Source organism: Stegostoma tigrinum, chromosome 8 (genome assembly GCF_030684315.1).
Source record: "Stegostoma tigrinum isolate sSteTig4 chromosome 8, sSteTig4.hap1, whole genome shotgun sequence".
In the NCBI taxonomy this organism is placed as follows: domain Eukaryota; kingdom Metazoa; phylum Chordata; class Chondrichthyes; order Orectolobiformes; family Stegostomatidae; genus Stegostoma; species Stegostoma tigrinum.
The window spans coordinates 45,874,455-45,896,478 of record NC_081361.1 but is presented as its reverse complement, the minus strand read 5'-3'; the positions used below and the strand labels follow the sequence as shown (position 1 = coordinate 45,896,478).

At 39.1% G+C, this 22,024-nt stretch overlaps 1 protein-coding gene across 3 annotated transcripts in view; it reads right to left on the bottom strand.

Moving 5' to 3' along the window:
* Positions 1-5,441: 5,441 nt before the first annotated feature.
* Positions 5,442-22,024, bottom strand: part of smg7 (SMG7 nonsense mediated mRNA decay factor) — a 120,336-nt gene continuing 103,753 nt past the window's right edge. For all 3 annotated transcript variants that reach the window (XM_048539249.2, XM_048539251.2, XM_048539250.2), the window contains 5 exons: positions 15,327-15,410; positions 14,670-14,829; positions 13,947-14,120; positions 12,820-12,968; positions 5,442-7,735 (listed from right to left, as the gene is read on the bottom strand). In XM_048539249.2, coding sequence (XP_048395206.1) covers positions 7,622-7,735; positions 12,820-12,968; positions 13,947-14,120; positions 14,670-14,829; positions 15,327-15,410 — 681 coding nt within the window. In that variant the 3' untranslated portion in view covers positions 5,442-7,621. The remainder of the gene's footprint in view (positions 7,736-12,819; positions 12,969-13,946; positions 14,121-14,669; positions 14,830-15,326; positions 15,411-22,024) is intronic.

Sequence of the window (22,024 nt, the reverse complement as noted above, 5' to 3'; positions counted from 1 at the left end):
ATATATTTATATATAAATACAAATAAATATGCGTACATACACAATTTTGAACTATGGAATTAGGTCAGTTCTTTCAAGGCCTTTCTTTTTTGGAAAGGTTGAAGTCATTTGGACAGCAACTTTAATACATTATTTCTAAGACGACATATGGCTGAAGTCAAGATCTTGGGAAAACACTGCAGTATTAATGGATAAAATGTTCAGTGTAGAGTTTATGACAGGAGAAGCACATCAAGGCGATCAGCTTAATTTTGACTTCAGAACAGATGGCTCATGGAAACATAGAAAATAAGAGCAGGAACAGGCTCCCCATTCAATGTGATCAAGAGTGATTATCCGACTCAGTGCCCTGTAACCACTTTCTCCCCAAAACAGCTGATCTCTTTAACTCTCTAAGAACTATATCTGTCTCCTTGAAAACACTCAAGCTTTTGGCCTCATGGCAGAGAATTCCACAGGCTTGTCTCCCTTAGGCTAAGAAATTTCTCCTCTTCAAGGTCTCAGTACCAAAACTATCCCAAAATTCAGTACTGAGGAGACAGTTTATCCCTCAGAAGGAGAGCCAGTTTCCAGTCTAGTTCAGAATCAGTAACGCTAGCTGAAAGGGTTTCTGGTCTGCAGAGCTTCCAAGCCGAAAGAACTTGTAATATCAATATGGTTTCAATTTTCTTCTTTTCTATAACAAACTTGGGCTCTGTTGCTAAAGAACATCGACCACCTTACGTGAATGTGTCCATGACAAACTACAATGTTAGCCAACTGCAGAAATGATACATACCTAACCAGGTTTTATTTCAGGATCTGACTCATTAAGTATTACCATCAGCTGGAATTATAGTGAAGTGGAGGCTCTTGGCTGGGATTTGAAGTTAGTGAATCTAAGTAGGATTTGTGTCTCTTTTAAAGAAATAATTATGTGGAGATTCTGAGCAACAAAATGTGAAGTGTGGTGAAGTTTATTTTACAGATTGGACTTTCAAGATGGCTTTGTGTGTTGCTATTGACTTTTCAGGGAGTAGAAAACAATGGATTATTTGAAATCTTCGACTAAAGCTAAACGGAGTTAACAGATAAATCTAAATATACAGGGAATGGAGTTGAAAGATGTTTAATTTTATTTGAAATGCTAACTGGACAGACAAAATGGCAAAAACATGTTTGGACCTTAATATTATAATATTTTCACAGGTACAGCTATGAATGTAATACACCGTTGTAAGGCAGGCAGTTTACGAGTGTGTTTGGCGGGGGTTGGGGGGGGGGGTGGAAGAGGCAATACTCAATGTTATATGAACTTGTTCTTAAGGTTTCAAAGAAATCAGACATTTGTAGAATTTGCAATATATGGACAAGACCAACCCCCCTCAAAACATCTCACAAAGATAGTCTAGACCCTAACCTTTCCTAATTTTAAAGTGTATGGCATTGCATTCCAGATGTAACTTGATTGGTCAAACTGCTCAACTTTAAGCAAAACACACTATTTTTACACTACTGTTAAAATACTGATGAAACTAAAACAAAAAATTTGACTTCACTGAAATTCTTAACAAAATAATATGAAATAATACTAAATAACTGTTCCAATATCGTAACATCCCATAAACACATTCTTGGCAAAGGCAAATTCAATAAAAAAAATCTCATGCAATTTTAGCAGCTGGAAGAAAATGCTTTTAGCTATAACGGAGAAAGGAATGAGATTCCACATTCAGCAACATGACCCCAGCAACTGCAAAAAGCTAAAACTAAAATTTCTGGTTCTGTGGTAACTTGGCCCACCCATTCAGGCTACTCCTATTGTTCCAACTTTAAAAAAGACCCAAGGCCTGTCAAGCAGTTTACTTTAACAAATTTGAGTATACTACTTGGCACCTGTCTCAGCCTTTCTTCATTAGGAAAGGACAAAATACACTTCTTAAAGTCATAATACCATCACAAACAGAGGAAAGAAAAGGCATGGGATCAGTGGTTTTGATCCATAAAAAAAATTAAGAAGCTGAGGGAAATCCAAATTGTCAAAAAAATCAAGAATAATTTTCCAATAAACCTCAGTAGACCTATTTAAGTTACCTTTTAGTATCAAAGGGCTGCGAAGCATTATTCTGGCAGATACCTATGACACCTCAGTGTTACTAAGGGAAATGATCACATGGGAATAAAATTGGAGGAACAGAAAATCTGAAGATGGAAAATATAATAGTTGAAGGCAAACAGAACAATGCCAAAGTAAAAGCAGGAAAGCTAAAATCTAAAATTGATATAAAGAAAATGAGACAAATAGCATGCATCAAATTGGATATAGTAAAACCATTTGTTGGAAGATCAATTTCAACCGCGGTAGTGCAAAGGCAACATATTTCTTTAGAATCTAAGGGAGAGATGGCTGAGCATAGTCAACGTAACTCTTCCTCAATTATGAAGAGAATTAGACCATTGAATGCTCTGAAGGATGATTTTCCTAATTCTTCAAATCAAACAGTAAACAAAGGCATTGTGACACACTGGAGCAAGCCAGTCACTGGTGGCAGAGTCTGATGAGACAATGTATTTTCTGGAAGGGTTAATGAAGGGGAAAATATTAACTGGAAGTTATAAACTATTCTGAGTTGGATTTAAGAGTGATTTAGTAAACAGAGAAGTTATAGTTAGAATAGCGAAACAAACTTCTGTAAAAGGAATTGATTTTATCTTGGGAAATGACTTGGCTAATTCAAAATTCATATTGGCCTCAGTGAAGGTAGTGGAACAAACAGTAAAGTTTTAAAAAATAGGTATAGTCAGAACATTCTACATCGTTTCTTGTGTTGTGACTAGATCTCAGGCCCATAGAACTATTGTTACCAGAATGTCTTTTAAAAGACAGAGTACTAGTGATGAAATGGAGATCACCTCAAATACCAGATGAGGAGGAATGGGCAGTAGTCCATCAGCTGGTGGTTCCAAGTATCATAATGAAATTTGAGAAGCTCATGAATTTCCAATAGCAGGTCATTTGGTATTAAGTAAACAGATTAAAATTGCAGAACAGTTTTATTGTCCAGGATTACATTAAGACGTAATCACGTTTCCAGACACATCGTACACAAGATTGTGGGGAAATCCCAACCACCAATCAAACCTGTGCCTTTAAATGTGAAAATTTCAAAGAATTGGTTGCAGCAACTTAATAGATTATTTATGACTCAACGAAAACAAGGAATTGCAATAAATACCATACAAAAATTACAGATTGTTGACAGGATTTTCTGAAACCAACCTTTAGGAAAAATTAGGACAAAAATGCTAGTGGAGAAGTTGGTTCAATGTTTAACAAGGTACTGATTATCAGAATAAATAAATTTATCCTTGATCTGATTGTATACCACAAGCATTTAAAAAAAGTGTGTTTTGGAAGACGACAAAATACATCAACTCAAAGGACATCAGAAAGATGGTATCAAACTTTAAAGACCACAACACAAGTTTAGGGTGAGGATGAAGTAATTTTCTTGTTACTGTTTGTTATTGAGAATCTATTACAGACTTACTAAAACTATAACATGCATAAATCAATTTGTAAACAGGCAAACTGTCTAACAGATGTCAATGTAGGACAGGGATAACTAACTCTTGTGGGCAGGTCATATTTCAATTTTTCTCTTCCTCACGGAGTCAGTGAGCAAATTTTAGAAAGGATTGCTAAACAGTAAACATTAATTTACTCTATAAATTGAAAAACAATAAACTGATTAGTTAAATGAGTAATTAATAGAAATTATTAAAAAGTGCAAAGCAGGAAAGTTTAATAAAGCCACTTTGCCATTCTGGTTAAGCAGAGCTACAGAAAAAAAGAACATCAGCCCCAATTCATGATCACCAGGGAAGGATTGGCAACCCAAGCCAAAATAAGGAGTTTGGTTCAACTAACACAGATCTTAGGTCACTTCTGATGCAGCACTCTGAACTGACCTCAACAAATTCACACGCGAGTAGGGGTCCGAAGTGAGCTGACACAGCTTTCCCTCATTCAGTCTTATTCCTCATCTGTCTTTGTCATATCTCTTACTTCTTCCCTTCTGTCAACACTCCCAAGTCTTTTAGCCTCTAATGCTGACTTACTCTGACCCCTTTAACATCAAGGAAACAATCCATGGACCTTTGCACTCCAAAATCTTCCACCTGCACTACTACCATACCATCAAGCATTTCACTTTGAAATGTAAGTGGCCAGTGATTTCTCTCCCACTACCCCCAACCCAGCCCATCCAGAGAGATTTAATTGCAAATAAAAAAAACACGTAGCAGTTTTCCTAAGAGTAAGAAAAGTGATGGGAGCAACTCACTGGCCTCCCTTACCATCACAGCCTGACTTGTATTTCTCTTAGTAGACTTTCATTGCCTTCTTTCTGTGGCAAGAGTCGTGGCCACATGCCCAGCCCTCAGGCTGCTTTCTCCTCCTCCAGTCACAGATTGGTTCATTCCCACATTTGCTGCTAGTAGGCTTAGAAATGGCCTCTGACTGGAGGCACAATTCCTTGCAAAATTTTCCACACTACTTACCTGTATTCGAAACTCCAACTTTAACTAAAACAAATTAAACAAACAAAAAGTTTGTACAGCATTTAAGCCTTTTATGGCTCAACAGTTCTCCAGAATAAATTAGTTTCTAATATGATGGTGCAAACATAGAACAGGACACACAAGCAGCCACATTCACGATGCCAAATTTCACTGCACTAATCATGTTTCAACATTTGATTATTCAAACATTATTGAAATGCTATTTTCTTCTTTGACTAAGCTACTTTTGCAGGAAAGAAAAAATGCAATTCATAATGCCAGAACAGTTCAAAAGTGCTTTACAGTTAAATACTCCAGAAGCGTAGTTACCGTTGTAGAGTAGGAAAAATGACAGCCAATTTGCAGACGGCAAGGTAGTTGAGAGACAGCAATGTGCTAAGGACCAGAATTTGAGAGATGTTGAGGATCAACACTGGATACTGGAATGTTAGCCAACTCTAAGAACCAGGACTATAGGAATAATTGGAACCATTTGAGAGAGCAGACAGAGTCTGTTTAAACAGCTCACATCTGAAAGACAGTATTTCCAGTAGTCCATCGCTACCTCAGTACTGTACTAGGGTTCAGTTTAGATATTCATGTTAAATTCTTGGAGTGGAATTTGAAACACATCCTTCTGAATTAGGGATCTGCATAACCAACTGAAATATCGTTCGGGACAGCTAGTGTACGGTTGACTGTACAAGCAAAAGGTGGTCTGCAATGTTATCCAAAACAGTGCATATTACAACCACGCCCAATCCTCAAGCATTTCTGTGCAGGACTGAATGCCATACCAACTAGGAATTCAGCTTGGCGGAGTTCCCCAACTTTAGTTCTGTGGGACTCAGAAAAACAGTTAGTTATGAAAATTTAAGTAGCACACAACACAACGTAGCTTGCATATTTAACAGTATTTAATGTAAGTTTAGCACCACACCAATGTTCGTAGATTTTTCCTTCAAGTAACTTACTGTGCACAAAAGAACAAGTGATTAAACATAAAACAGTTTTGTTTAGAACATGGTTCATTTATTGAAGGCAAAGCTGATTCCAGCAATTGCTGCACAAGTTCTTACACAAAAAAGACATGAACACAAAAGCTTAGAACAGAAACCATTTTTATCAAGGGCCCTATAATCTTTCTTGCAGTGCTCCTGTTCCCCAGAAATATAATTATTCCAAACAGCATACATGCATGCAGGTTGTCAATTCATGCCCTGGTACTTCTGCTAACCATCTGGGACCTGTCAGCTCAGTGAACAGATTCAGGGTGCAGTGAGGTGATTCAGTACCAGAGTAGTTATAGAGTTAGGTGACCAGAGCAGAACAGTGGAATGTTTCAGTGGGTTGGCTGTGGAGCTGCGCTTCTGACTATGGTGCAGAGCACTGATTTAGAACAAAGACTTTTGGGGCGGGGATTCTCTGTTGTTTTCAATCAGTAAGTCTTTATTACCGTGAAGACGTTGTTGTACACTATTTCCCTCAAAACAAAAATGGATTCCCTTTCTCCACTTCTTTCTAGTGTTGCACTGCTTACCAACCTGGCCTGAATATTCTAGTACCACCCGAGCTTCACACCTTACCCCACAAGCATGAGATATTGGTTTTGAACAGTTCTCAGCAATTCAGACATGTAACCCTTCCATCCCAAAATAAACAAAATGCATTCCTACAGTTACATCAGCTATTGCCATTAGAAATTCAACTGAAGTCTCAACTGAAAAAGTGTTTTCACCGTGACTTAAAGAATGGCTTTAACAGGCATTTTCCATGTGACTTTGCAAATGATACATTCAGATCTTTCCACAAAGCTCAAAAGGACAGAAATGTTTCGTTACATTCAAGAGCCTGAAACTTTTACTGGTATGATGACCACAGTGTATGACCCATGCTATTCATTTTCATTCTTAAATTGTAAGTGGGAGTAGCAGGTGGCCACAAGCAGCAACAAACAGCCACAAGTACAAGTGGCCCACTTACTCAGTCACACACACCTGCTTTGTGCCCCGTTTTGCTGAACCAGCAGCATTGCTGGACCCTTTTTTCACTTTGAAAGACACTGCCAAATTGGGAATAAAAATTACCATCAGACAGAAGCCGACAAAAGCTGTTCTTATCTAGTAATTAAAAGAAGCCTGAACTAGAACTAAATAGATAAATTAACCCTTTCAAGGTTGGTATGCTATAGTAAAATTTATAGCTACTGTTATAATCAAAAACCACTAATTTAAAATCCTTAGCAATTACTGCTTTTTTTGTTTTAAGCAGAGCTCTCTGCTACACGTCTTATCACCATTTTAGCTAGGATTGCTACAGAACAGTATCACAAGTATTTAATATTGTAATTACTACTGCAGCTATTGACATTAACGACTAGTTTTTCCTTTTAAAAAATCTATTAGCTAAAGGTGCAGTGATGTGAAGCTGTTTTCAAACACACAAAACCCTTGCCTGTCTGAAAAGTTACCTTCATATAAATTCACTAACAGAATGCCTCCACACATCCTTATGTAATAGGTTTGAGGAAAGCTGACAAATGGGCCAGTGTCACTACATTTAGAGATTACAAGCACACCTGTTCCTTAACAGAGCAGAAAATGATCACTCTCAATAACCAAGATGATAAGAGGATTTTAAAAACGTAACCATGTCCTCACCAGCAGAGCATTCATTAGCTGATTCTTTTTTTTTTTACAATGCAACACCACCTCAGCCCACTTGACTTTTCACTCCCCATCTCATCTCTCTTTGTTTACCAAGTGTATTAGAGATGTACAAAATGGAGAACAACACAGGAGATCTTTGACCAGAATCAAGTGTTTAGGAGATAACTGAGTGAGGCAGGTGATGGACTTTCCTCTGGAAGTGACAGGAAGCATGTAATGTTCTTTTTTTATTTTTTCCTCAGCAGCAGCTTTGTGCACACGCAGCACTGGTGGAGTGCTTACGCCCTCTCAACAGCAAGAAAACACAGAGAAGAGAGGGCTGCCACCTACAGGGGACCGTGGGTTGTAATGCAAACCCAACATGCCTTGAGTTGTGTAACCTGGATTCACCGGTCGTGCCATTGTGCCTCTCAGTGTGGTGGGTTCAGTGTGCCGAGTCCTCGCTGTTGCTTCTGTTTCTGTTGCATTAGCAGCTGCTCCAGTGCAGAGGGTCCAGGATGCATCATTGAACTTGACCAGATTGACTGAAAGGGAAGAGGGGGAGAATGAGTAAACCTACTTGGAAATTCAGCAGTCCATAAAGAAATATTTTTCAGTGAAGGAATATGTGCATAGACAGAGTGCGCACATCCCAATTAGTAGAGCAATAGAGTCATAAAGCACAAAAACAGACCCCTTGGTTCAACTCATCTGCACTGACCATACATCCCAATCTGATCTGGTACCATTAGACATTTGACCCATATCCCTCTTAACCCATCCTATTCGTTTACTCATCCAGGTGCATTTTAAATGCTGTACCTGTACCGGCCTCCGCCACTTGCTCTGGCAGCTCATTTCATACACACACCACCCTGTGGAAAAAGTTACCCCTCAGGTCCTTTTCCTAAAAAACGCCTTCCAAATCCAATTTCAGACTAGATAAACTTAGAGTTTGACTAATAATCTCACCTCTGATTTAGACCCAAAATAAGTTTACTGTAAAATATTATGCCATTATCAGAAAAATGCAAAGATTATTTTACAATCTAGACAAAGAGAAATAAAGCGTACAAAATCAATTTTATTTTCAGCTTGCCATTAATAGTTCACTAATACATTTTGGGACTTGCAAGTAACTAAGTGTTCACTGCTTGAATTTGATGCAAATAGGTGGCTTGCAAGGCTATTTCAGACAACAGACATTGACACTCGTGGGAGACTGGAACAAATCATTGGTCAAACTAAGAACACCAGGTCTCCTTCCATAAATAACATTAATGAACCAATGCATTTTTAGAACATCCAGCAGGTAAATGGCCACCTCTATGTTTCATTTCCAGACTTTTTCTTTTAAAACCAGAACTGAAATTCTAACATATCATAGTAAGATCTGAACCCATACTCTTTGGATTATTAGTCTGGCCCTCTGGTTCATTAATCCAGTAACATTACCACAACACTGCCAAGCCCACTGCTTTAATTATGTGCTGTATAAGGTTATCTTGAAATATAATTGCAGTCTTGGTAGCTGGATCATTTAATTACTTTTTCTTTAAAATAGTGACTTTATGCCAGAAGGAGCAAACAGATTTATATTTGTATCGCATCTTTTATATCTGACAGGCATATTTTGCAGCTAGAAATGGGTGCTGACTGGTTGGAGAATCAACTCTGGGCTCAAATATAATTGTGGCAGCTGATTCAATTGTGACTTTCAAAAAGCAGCTGCATAATTATGAGAAAAAAAAATTCAGGACTATGGGGAGAAAGTATGGACTAAGACAAGCTGGGTTGTACTTGTAGAGGGAGGCATTTGGCTGAACACCTTCCTTATGTGCTATAACTCCTGATTTGTTTTTCTAAAAGATCTCTAATGTCGGAATACAAAGGAGCCAATTTCCACATAGCAAGATACCACAAACAACAACGAAGACAACTGACTAGAAAATCTGCTCTGGTGCTGGTGACTGAGTAGTAAGTACTAAGCACCTGATTATACGTACTTCTGCATTCATCCTCGCAAATAACTTATCCAAGTTATTTGAAACCAGCACCTTGTGTTTGGCCTTCCACTACAAAAATCCATATACAATGCTCAAAATACAAGCAGAGGTGATGGGTGAACTTGCTCCCAAAAATGGTCAAGTATTTTGAGATAAATTACGCCCAGGGGACTCAAATCAGGAAAAAAGTTGCCTTCATCAATGGAACTGAAATATTGATAGGAGTTGCTCCTTTTCAACATGTGGCTGTTAGATGCCTCAATGAGTTTAATCTGCAAGTTTAGGAGAGAAGCAGCTGGTGATGAGAGGCGTTTCTGAACGAAGTTTGGGAAGCTGGGGCAAGAATGAGTCGGCTGGCAGCAGAAGATTGGGTAGAGTCTGCTGGGTGACGCAAGAGACCACAAAATTACATGGGAAGAGGAGAAAAGGAGGAGACAACTACTTGGGTTTTTTCCTTTTTTTGGGGGGTGGGGTGGGGAGAGAAACAGGTGATTGCAAAGGGATAAGGGGGTCCTGAGATTATCAGGGGTTACCTGTCGAGAAAGAATATTTGGCTAATTGGCATGGACTCTCTTGCCTCAAATAGTGCTGATCTTGCTAATGTTGATCTTAACTAGTGCCAATGAAAACTGAAATGACAAGTAATGAATTCCATGAAATTTAACATACTCTTTATGAAGTGTGCCAGTTATTTAATTCTATTTTGGCTTGAATGCCCATTACCACACGTAGATATAGGAGGTACTTTACTACACGACTATGTCTCACCTAATGAAGGAGTTCATGAAAATCAAAACGTAGCTCCTGAAACTAAAAACACAGCCCCTGAAACTAAAAACACAGCCCCAGAAAATCAAAAATCAGCCCTTGGAGAAATCTCAGCAAGAGCCATAGAGTCATAGGCAGAACATGTATAGCACGGAAACAGATCCTCTGGTGCAACTCATCCATGCTGACCAAATATCCTAATTAATCTAGTCCTATTTGCCAGCATTTGGCCCATATCCCTCTAAACCCTTCCTATTCATGTATCCATCCAGATGCCTTTTAAACACCGATTGTACCAGCTTCCTCCACTCCTCTGCCAGCTCATCCATACACGCACCTCACTCTGCGTGAAGAAATTGCCCCCTAGCCACCTTCATTAACTTGTCTACCTGTGACTCCACCTTCAATGAGGTATGAACCTGCACCAAAAGGTCTCTTTACTCCTTGAAGGTGGAGCCGTCAAAAAAAATTCTTCTGACCAGCTAGCGAACCCTTTCTCCCTTGATTCCAACAAATCTAAATTTATTTCCTATCTCTGGTTTCTCCAATATGGTCCACCATTGTCTTCTCAAAACACAAGTGTAATTGGCTTAACAGGCTATGCCATTCATCATCAGATCAAGCTGAATCAGGTACCAACAGACGTCCAGTAATTCTGTTAAATCTAGCCTCATCTGCAGCTAAGAGGAAACTTAGGCATCTCTATTAACAGCAGTCTCCTTAAACTGCTGCACTATTTTCAGCTCAATTACCTAATTTGATGAGATCATGAACTTCGAGACCATCCGTTCAGCTGTCCCTGCTGCTCCTCCACCTTGTAATTTTTAACTGAGCCAAACTATTGTCATCCCCTTGCCATACCCTTTAACTTTCAAATCTATTTCTGAGCTTTCTGACTCATTCCCTCCGCTTGATCCCATGCCCATGATCTTTGACCTTGTAAGCTACCTTGTCACTTCAAATTTCATCATTTCCAAAACAATTAAATATCATTTTACAACCCAAATTTGTGCCATCTTCCCTGAAGCTTCCTATCTGTATTTCTCTTCAATCAAATTTTTAAATGTGTCACAAGTTCACAAGAGCCCCTAATTAATAAGAGTCACACAGAGTCTAATAGGAGTCAGAGTCATATAGCTTGGAAAGAGACACTTCAATCCAACTCGTCCAGTGACCAGACATCCCAATCTGACCTTATTCCAATTGCCAGCATTTGGCCCATACTCTTCTAAACCCTTTCCATTCATTTACCCATTCAGGTGCCTCCACTTCCTCTAGCTGCTTGTTCCATATATGCTCCAACCACAGCATGAAAAAGATAACACCTCAGGTCCTTTTTAAATCTTTCCCTTCTCACCTTAAACCTACGCCCTCTAGTTTTGGAAGCTTCCACGCTGGGAAAAAGACATTGGCTATTCACCCTATCCATGCCCCTCATGATTTTATTAGCCTTTAAGTTCACCCAAGTCCTTCTCCCAGGACTGATCATGAAGCAACATTCTACAGTTGAAATAACACCATTTCCAACGTGCCCGATGTGTTATTCAGCTCAATGAGATTTTCCACAGGTTTGTCTTGGCTCTGATTTTACTTTCACAGCCAAAGTATCTCTATAACAAGAGCTTCTTTTCCCATTGCTTTATCTTCACGTGTGTCTAGGACATTTTCTTGCTGCCTTCTGCACGTTATCCACAACGCTGCCCATTTGGCAGCATCATCTACTGATACAGGATTAACTATGAAATATATGCTGATGACATTCAGCTCTATTCCTCCATTGTGGTTAGTCAGTAGCCTTGGCTGACATCCAGTCTGGGATGAGCTGCAACTTCCTTTAGCAAAACATCAAGAATGAAACCACCACAGACTGTACCTTTGCCACCAATTCCATTCCCCACCCTGTCTTAGGATGAGTCAACTCTAATTGCAATCTTGGCATCCCATTCAATCAAGTTCAGTTTTCAAATTCATACACTATCCTTTACACAGAACACCTACTTTCACCCTTTGAAGTCACCTGCTTCTGGCTCAGCCATCCCCTGCAGAGACCTTCATTCACTTCCCGACTTTAAATGTATTGGGCACTACTGTGAAACTAACCCCCAGGTAATAGTGAGTCTTCCACCTATTTCATAGTCGGGTTTATTGACAACAGCACTGTTGACATTGTCCATTATATTTCAATGCCTGTTCTGCGTGGAATTCACCAATGTCAGATTTGACTGTTATAACTGGTCTCAACATTTCTGTCAAAGAGCATAAAAGAAAATTTAAAGGATTAAATGGTGACTTGATTGAATCTGAAGATTAAGGGGAACAAATAGAATAGATAGAGAAATTATTTCTGTTGGTTGGGGAGTCTAGAAGCAGAGGCTTCATCTAGAGCCAGGATGGAGTTAGGAAAAACATTTCTACACAAAAGGATGACTGAATTAGTAATTCTCTTCTACAAATAAACACTGAAGGTACATAAAATTCTTGTTTTAAAACTGAGATAGTACATTTCGGTTGACTAAAAAACATCTAAGGGATATGATGATAGATGGAGTTAGTTGACAGATGAGCCATGATCTAAATAACAGAACTGACTTGGAGAGTTAAATGGCCTACTCATCTGTGTTCCAATGACCGTATTCCAAGTATCCAGACACGATCCAACATGGCTGTTATGGACTCTGACTAAACAAGGCCACCACCAAAACCTACACTATCATTAAATTTCAAGAATGCACATTTAAAGAAGAGGGCTATTTCCACTGGTAGAGTCAAATCCCACCGTCAACCATGACCCTCAGAACAGGAAAGGAAAATAGGAATCAGGTAGGACAGAGGAACGAATCAGTCAGATATCACACCTTGAAACTGTCCATGAGCAATGTGGACGAGTCATCCAGTGTGGTGTCTGGGGCAGCCCACGTATTGCTAGGTGTACCACCCTGATGCCAGGTGTTGTCTGAAGAGGAAGATGCAGCAGGTAGATAGTCCAGGCCAAATCCACTCATTACTGCAAATTTTCAAAGAAACAGAAAAGGCCAAGATTAAATATACAGTATGTTAAGGAATTATTTTAACATACATTCTAAGAAAGATTGAAAATACTAGTGACGGCCTGGTCTGATATTGGAAATTGTGAATTACATTGTCACCAAAATGAAAATGAAATGAATAAGGCCACAAATAAACTGTGCATGGGAAAAGAGTATTGTTTAAGGATAATTATTTTAATTTGGATTGCCCTCCCTTTGACCAATTGCACACTTACAACATTCATTATATTAACTGATATATCTGCAAGGAAAACTTCTTATTTATATAGCACCTTATCACATTAAGATGTCTCAAAGTGCTTCATGCACAAGATTTTATTTTGGAAGCACAAGACTAATTACCACAAACAGCTATGAGATGAACAATTAAATAATTCAGGCCTTTTGCCCTTGGAAGCATTGGTATTCAGCACATGAGAAGTCTCTGTTCTTTGAACGGTGCTACATGACGTTTAACATTCAGATCAACAGGCAGATGGTGATTCGGATGGCAGGGATATAATTCAATTTTTAACTATTGCTGCAGTCAAAAACTGATAAATTGATCTTTTAAAGACAATTTCTTGACAGCATGCTAAAGTTTTTAATTCTTTGGCTTTTCCTGATCATCTGTTGATATAAAATTGTTTAACCTTATGCCATCTGTTCTAGTGGAAATACTGATCCCACAGGAAACCTAAATTAATCATTCACTTTGTCTGAATTATTTCACCCATTCATTATCAGGCTCAATAACTTGTATTGTTCAGTCTATGGACTATGGTGAACCATTTTAAAAAAACATGCACAGGTCACAGGCAACAGAAATTATTTGTTAACTTTAGAATTTTGCAAAGGCAAATGAACTAAGTTCTAAATAACTTAAGCACCCTTTTATTCATAGTTAAGCCACCCATTAAAGATACAGGAAGATAACAATATTTGAGGATGCTAACCTGGCTTGTCAGTACGTTTCATGTTCCAGCGGTCAGCCAACCTCCTCTCACTGTTGTCAGGCGTTCCAATCGGTCCAAATCCAGAGAATGAGTTCTGGTTGTGAGTTGGAGGAGAACTCGGTAGGCTGCTGGGATTAGAGGAGTGTGGAGACTGGCTTGCTGGTGTTGAATGATCTATTATTTTAAGAAACATGTGAAGAATAAACACAAAAATAGAAAATGAGGATTCTGTCACCCCAACCTGCAATGGGTCCACTAAGAATGAAAGATAAAGCCTGTCATTTCACTAGCACAGACTAATGGGCTGGATTTGAACCTAGATTCCAGGAGTTGGAACTTATCTTGTCAGTTATTTACCAAGATGTTTATAGGTATTTAGAAGGTTTTTAAAAAATGTGGTGTTATTACTTTTCCCCGAACAAAGTGCAAATCAATATCCTTAATTATTTGGTGATCAATTGACCAATTACTGTAGGGATTAAAAACAATCAGAATATTACTCAAAATAGTTTATTCCCTTGCTCAATATTTTTTAAAAAATTGCTCAGAAGCTGCTAAGTTAAAGTCACGGTATGCTGGGGTCTATTCATACTGAAAAATACTATGACTGAAACAGGGCTTCACTTACACTACTCAAAATCATGAAAGGAATATTTTCAGTTGTGAAGTATTTCATAGTTTTGTGTCTTTGCAGTAAGCAAAGATTACATTTTAAACACTGACCTGAACTGGCAGGAAGTGAAGGGGACCAAGGGTTTCCATCAAATAGTGAGTAACAGGAGGCCTCGTGGAATGCTTGGGGTAGTGCATTCTCTGATTTCCCACTTGGTGCTAAATTCTTGCCATAAACCTCACTGAAGATGCTGTTATTCTGAGAGTTCTCCTGAAGTAAACAGGGAAAAATGTAATAAGATCAATTGATTTGGCAGGCTAATAAAATATTCAAGTTTAAAACATCATTTCAATGATACATTTCATGACTATTGTCACATGTCTACATTTCAGCTTGAATTTTCTGACCAGATGCGAGCAATTAACAACGGAGTTAACTGACAATTTGTAAAGAAATCAAAATAAAATCAAGCTAAAAGTAAATAAATATCTTACAAGTATTACTCTACTATGTAAACTTCATAATCTAATGTGGGGTGGGGCGAGTTTGTTCTAGTCCACTCAGCTTCTTAGTCTTGGCTCCATAGAAGAACTTAGTCACTAAGTCACGATAATATCTAAAGATTATTTCCTTAATATATTACAATTATAATTACAATAATATTTAATAATTACAATATGAAACAATTAAAATGTACACTTGCTACTCTGAGAAGTTAAAAAAACTTGTTAATTTTTGGAAACAAGTTTTGATTTTGCTAAATGTACCTGATTAAGTGAAAAGGGTGGTAAGGATAATAAGGAAGAGGTGATTAGCTCAGAAGGTCTCTCAAGTCGTGACCTGTTTGGCATCTACATGAAACAAAAAGATAATTAAATTACATTAAAATTAAAATGTTTTGGAAAGTATGTCACATCTCTATGCTATACTAACTTATTAAATACATTTATATATTGGACGACTGAATTAACAGTCACAATTGACTTGACATTTGCTGAAACGTTCATTAACTCCATCATCTTCGGGATCCATAAAACAATTAGCAGATCAGATAAGCTGTAGTTTAGAAATTCTCTCATGGAAGGTGAGTGTTGGTGAAGCCAAAGTTTATTGGTCATTCTCAACTTCCTTTGAGAAGATGGCAGTGAGCCACTTTCTTGAACTACTGCAGACCATCTGCAGGTGTAGGTACATTGTAGTACAGGTTTGATTCTCAGTCATAGAATCCTTATAGTGCATAAACAGGCTATTTGGCCCATCAGGTTCACACTGACCCTCCAAAGAACATCCGACCCAAACCCACACACCCACCCTACCCAAAACCTGCATTTCCCATGACTAATCCACTTAGTCTGCACACCTCTGGACACTATGGGCAATGTAGCACCTGGAGGAAACCCAAGCAGACACTGGGAGAATGTGCAAACTGTGTGCGTGGAGTCACCTCAGGATGGAATTGAACCCAGGTATTTGCTGCTGTGAGGCAGCAATGCTAACACTGAGCCCCTATGCTGTTTCCCAGTTGGGGAATGAGGAATTACTGAAGCTGGGTTAATAAGTACATGCATGGCTGAGATGGGCAGACTATAGGAATCCCAACATATATTCTGATCAGTGAAAGGAAGCTTGCAGTAAAAAGTAATTGGCCCCCGGTGAACTCCTCAATTAGGATACTGAAGACAGGGAGCTCACTTAACTGTTCCATTTCATGTGCCAATTTGAACAAAATGAATGGAGTCCTTCAAGACATGCAAGGAAATTCCAATGTACAGCTGCAAATGTATCATTCGAGAGATATAGGTCTCATGGAACCCAAAAACACTGTTTTTAGCCAGGTAGCTCCAGGTTTTTCATTCAGCAATATTAAAAGGAATGATGTTCTAGCTTAAAATCAAAACACTGAATAAGAACTGGAAGATTATGGTGGGCCTTTCTGCCCACTGTATTTGTCCTTTCAGGTGGTAGCGTTTGTGGGTTTGGCAAAGGTTGTGAAAGCAACCTGTGTGACTTGCTGCAATGCATCTTGTAGATGGAAAACATGTCCTGCTACTGTGCACCTGCAGTGGAAGGAGTGAATATTCAAAGTGGAAGATGGGTGATCAAATGGGTTGCTTTGTCCTGGTTGATGTCAAGCTTCTTGATTATTGTAGGAGCTGCATTCATCTAGGCAAATGGAGAGTATCCAGCACACTTCTGACACTGGAGTGAGTTACTTGCTGCAAAACTTTCAGCCTCTGATGTGCTCTAGTCACTGTATTTATTTGGCAGGTCCAGTTTCTACTCAGTGGTAACTCCAGAATGCAGATACTGGGTTCCAGTAGTTATGCTGATGAGCAAGTTTTGTTTTCTCCATTAACAAGTTTGTTGACAATACCACCATTATCAGTTCGATCCCAAACAACAAGACAGAGTGCAGGAAAGAGATCGAGTGCTTAACTGCGTTGTGTAAAGACAACAATCTCTCCAACATCAGTAAAACGAAGGAGATGGTCACTGACTTCAGGAAGTGGAGTGGAGGGCATGTCCCTGTCTACATCAATGGTGCTGAGGTGGACATGGTCAATAGCATTAAAACTCTCAGGCACGATGATAACCACCAATCTGTCCTGGCCCACCCACATTGATGCAATGGTCAAGAAAGCACAACAATGCCTCAACTTCCTCAGGAAGCCAAGGAATTTGGCACATCCACAAAAGAATCTTGCCAATTTTTAAAAGATGTGCCACAGAAAGGATCCTGGGTGCATTATAACGTGGTAAAGCAACTGCTCTTCCCAAGATTGCAATAAACTACAGCTTTCAAACAAAAACTGAACCAGTGGCAGTAACAATGAGAGGCTTAAAGGACCTTCAAGTCAGTCAACCAGTTTTAAATGCATCTCGGGTTTCCTGCTGCCATACAGTTTCTCCACATATTAAAAAGACACTGAACATCAGTTTATTTCATAACATTAAAAAATTAGTGGAATAGCTTAAAAGATGCTATTCTGCAGGTTGAAAACGTTCAAATTAACCTAAAAATTCATATTGCAAATGATTTGGTTACTCTAATGTAAAAAAGTGGCTGTTGTGTCTACACATTTACATTCATGCTGGATGTGCGAGAAACCCAATTATAAAATTTACTTAGCTACCACTCTTCCCAATTTCGAGCCACAGTAATGTATTCAACATTTTGCAGGTAATTTCGAGGACCAGTACACTCATATTCATACCACTACACTTCAATCTCTGTCGCTATATTCTGGCAGTGATATACATAAACTTAATATCAATAGCAGAAGGCAAAAATCTGGACATTCATAATTTTTCAGTATCAAAAGCTTGATTCTGACAAGCACAGGAAACTGGCACTCTGAACTTTTAAAACACAATATTTAAAAGCCAAGTTGATTCAAATCTCTAAAGAAATCCTACATACAAGTTATACACCCATCAGTATGAGAATCTCTCCTACTGTCATGGTCAAAAAAAAAGTAAAACTGTCAGAACATTAACTGAAATGCTAACTTTTCCCTTTTTCATCACTGCTGGCTGACCTGAGTTATTCATGCAATTTGCTGCTATTTCAGATTTACAACATATGCAGCACTTTATTTTTGCTATCAAAGATCAGATCACTACATTTAACAAAACATTAAGGAATACATGTAAGAAAACCTTGAAAAATTCTTCCAATTTTACAGCTTGAAACAGTAAGAGATGAAATTTAAAAAAAAACAAACTTGTATGCAATATTTAAGAAATTGGTTGCCATAATTTTAATGACCTTTCCATAAAGCACCAGGATTATCTTGAACAAAAACATCTTCTGAAAATGAACTTCCTCTGTCAGCAACATACAGTCTTTGAGACTTTTCTTCTTAAATGCTGCACTGAAGTTTGCTCGCACGTGCAACTAAGTCTTTGAACACTGACTGGTGCTGAATTTTAACATCAACAGCAGTTGACAATATAAATTGCTACACTGGATTCTAGCATGTGTATTCACAAACATTGTGCAGAATATGCATGAACCCAGTTTCCTGGACCAAACAGTTGTATATTCACCAAGTGACACTTGGTTAACAAGTGGGCGAGATAAGTGATTTGGGGAGGGGGGTGCAGACATGGAAAGAGTCCATATTACAGATCCTCTAACTCAGGTGTCTCTGAAGAGAGAAAGAAAGAAGTGATTGAGCAGAAGCAGTCAATGTGAGATTCAATGACAGGACTTCAGAGTGAAATTCACACAAAAATTAGAAGAAAGCACTTCATGCATGAAAGAAGTTGTGTCTTAGGTCAATGTGATGATATGTCCTTTCGTGCAGAATGTGGTAGGTGCCTTTAAAATCATGAATAGTCAATGAGTGAAAGAGACAGAGAGAGCATGAGTGAACCCATTTTCCCACCTTTGTGCAGATGATAGTGCCTTGCACCTGCAAGAAGCTAGCCATGTCTGGAATGCCAACATCCTGGTCATTCGGGTTAGCATCAGCAACACTGACGTAACTGCCAGCCCTGACATACACTCAGTCAACTGCACCATCTAGGAAATCCTGAAACTGTCTGTAGAAGACCTCTGGAAGGATTTAGTGGCAAAAAGATTGAGGGCTGCGGTGACTTTGACTGGTAATATGTGATCATCAGCTCAATCGAGTAGCAGGGTGTCTCAGAGGGTGCGTATATACACCATTACTAGACCCAAGATCTTGAGGCACTGGTGTTCAGACACAAAACAACACCTTCCCGTCACAATCCATTTCGACTCCTGCTCCCACTCCCTGGATGAAAGGTCCATCCTGGGCCTCACCCATGACACATTGACATCACCCAAAAACTGGAGGAGCAGCACCACATATTCCGCCTCAGGAGCTTACAGCCCAATGGCCTAAACATTGATTTTACCAGTTTCAAAATCTCCCTGCCCTGACCTCATCCCAAAAATCAATCCTTCCACTCTTCCCCACCTTCTTGCCTGACATAACCTGTCAACCTTCTCTCCCACTGATCTGTCCTTCTCACTTCACTGACCAATCTCCAACCATTCCCTGCCTGCACTCACCAATCACCATCCCACTTACCTTCCCTAGTCCCACCCCTCCTATTTATTTCTGAGCTCCCTTCCCCCTCCCCATATCTAAAGGAGGGTTCGGACCCAAAACGTCAACTTTCTTGCTCCTCTGAGGCTGCTGGCCTGCTGTGATTCTCCAGCTCCACAGGGTTATCTAGAGACAGATCTTATGTTTTTGTGTCAACATCTCCTGTTCTATAGCCCTCCGCTATGCAGCTAAAGGTCTGTCAGCAGCAGGCTCCGGCAGGTGCTGAGAGTAATCAACCTCTATGGTCTAATCTGAAGCAGAAGCAGCAAATATCTTTAAGCATTACAGCAAATCTCCACCAAGTATAGAAGATTAGTTCTAAACTGTACAGCTATCACTGCAACAAAAGTAATTCACAAAAAAATCTTTTCCCACTAACTGGTACAAATGCATTTCTGAGTATTCAATATTAGTTGATTTTGTCCAAGATTGGCTCAGAATCCTTGATTACTGCTACACATTCATTTTAGTTTCAGAAGTTTGGAAAACTCATGAATCTGATGTTACATGAGTTAATATTTCTTTAATTAAACAGCTTAATGTGGAAGTTGGCAAGTTAAATTCAGCAGTTCTAAGCCACCAATTCTGTCCATCAACAATATACTTTGTTTAAAATTCAGCCTTACAGTTTACTACCAAAACAATCAGCAAACAATAATTTAATGAAAGATCAAATAAAATAGCTGAAGCCTCAGGAGGACCACAGGCCACCTGTCTCATTAAGCAGAAACAACTGTGGCGAGTTTTACCCGAGGGTCACCACACTCAGGTAACGGAAGATGTTGAGAAAGTGGGGCCTTCATGGTAACCTTAGTCGATGTAGGAATTGAACCCACACTGTTGGCATCACAAACCAGTTGCCCAGCCAACTGAGCTAACCAACCTTCAAAGATCAAATATAACAATAGCATAAGTGCATAAAAAATAGGAACAGGAGTAGGCCATTCCTCTCAAGCCTGGTCTGATCATGGCTGATCCAACACTCCTCACATTCACTTTCCTGTCCTTTCTCTATAACCTTTGATTCCCTTACTGATGAAAAATCTTTCTCAGCTTTAAATTTACACAAGGACTCTGCTCCCACAGCTACCTGTGACAAGGAGTTCCAAAGACTCTCAACTATTAGAAGAAATTCCTCCTCATTGCAATTTTAAATTGGCACCCCTTAATACAGACGCTATACCCTCTGGTCTTAGACACTCCCATGATTGGAAATATCTTCTTGGCATTTAACATGTCAAACCCCTTAAGAATCCTGTATGTACCAATGAAATGATCTCCAATTCTTCTAAACTCCAGTGAGTAGAATCCCAACCTGTTGAAATCTTGCTCACAAGGTAACACCCCCATACCAGGATCATCCTGATAAACCTTCTCTGAACTGCCTCCAATAAAATGATCTATTCTTAAGAGGCCAAAAACGACTCGCTGTTCTCCAGATTAGCCAGTATATTGTACAGATGGAGTAAGATTTCCCTACTCTTGTACTCAAACCCCTCTTGGAGTATTAGTCCCCCTCCATTAGCCTTCTGATTTCCTGCTGCATCCACGTGCTAGCTTTCTGAAAATTGTATACAAGTGCCCCCAAGTCCCTTTGTGATGCAGTTTTCAGCTGTTTTTCCTCAATTTAAATAGCTCTTTTTTTCTCCCTTCCAAAATGAACAACTTCACATTTTCCCACGAGGTACTCCACTTTCCAACATTTTGCCTACTTATGTAGCTTATCAATACCCCTCTGTAAACATCTGTATTCATCACCCAGCCTGCATTTCCACCTATTTTTGTGCTGACTGCAAGTCTGGGTCAGCGTATTGATTTCCTCACTTCAAGTCATTAGCATATGCTGCAAACAGCTATGTTCCCAGCACAGATCCCAGTGGAAACCCACTGGTTGCCAGTCAAAAACCTGAAGAACCCATTTCCTGTTTCCTGCCCACTAGCCAATTCTCCAGCCATGCCAACATTGTGGTCCTTTATCTTCTAACTTAATGTTTTCAGAGGTATAATGTCAAATGCCTTCTCAGAGTCCAAATACAACAGTTCTACTGTCTTCTCTATCTACTCTGGTTAGAGACTTACTCAAGAACTAAAATTAATCAGATATGATTTCCCTTTCATGAAGCCTTTTTGGCACTGGTTGATTAGATTATGGTTTTCCAAATTTTCAGTTATTAAGGCAGTAATAGCAGATTCGAATATATTTCCAACAATAGATGTTAGTCTAATTGGCTTATAGCTACCACATTTTGCCTCCATCCTCTTTTGAATAAAGGTGCTTTCAAGACAACAATATAAACCTCTGGGTGTGTTACATAGTCAACATGTTTCCAGTTACCTGAAAATCAGATCTTATGGTCTGACGAGGCTAAAAAATCATATTACTG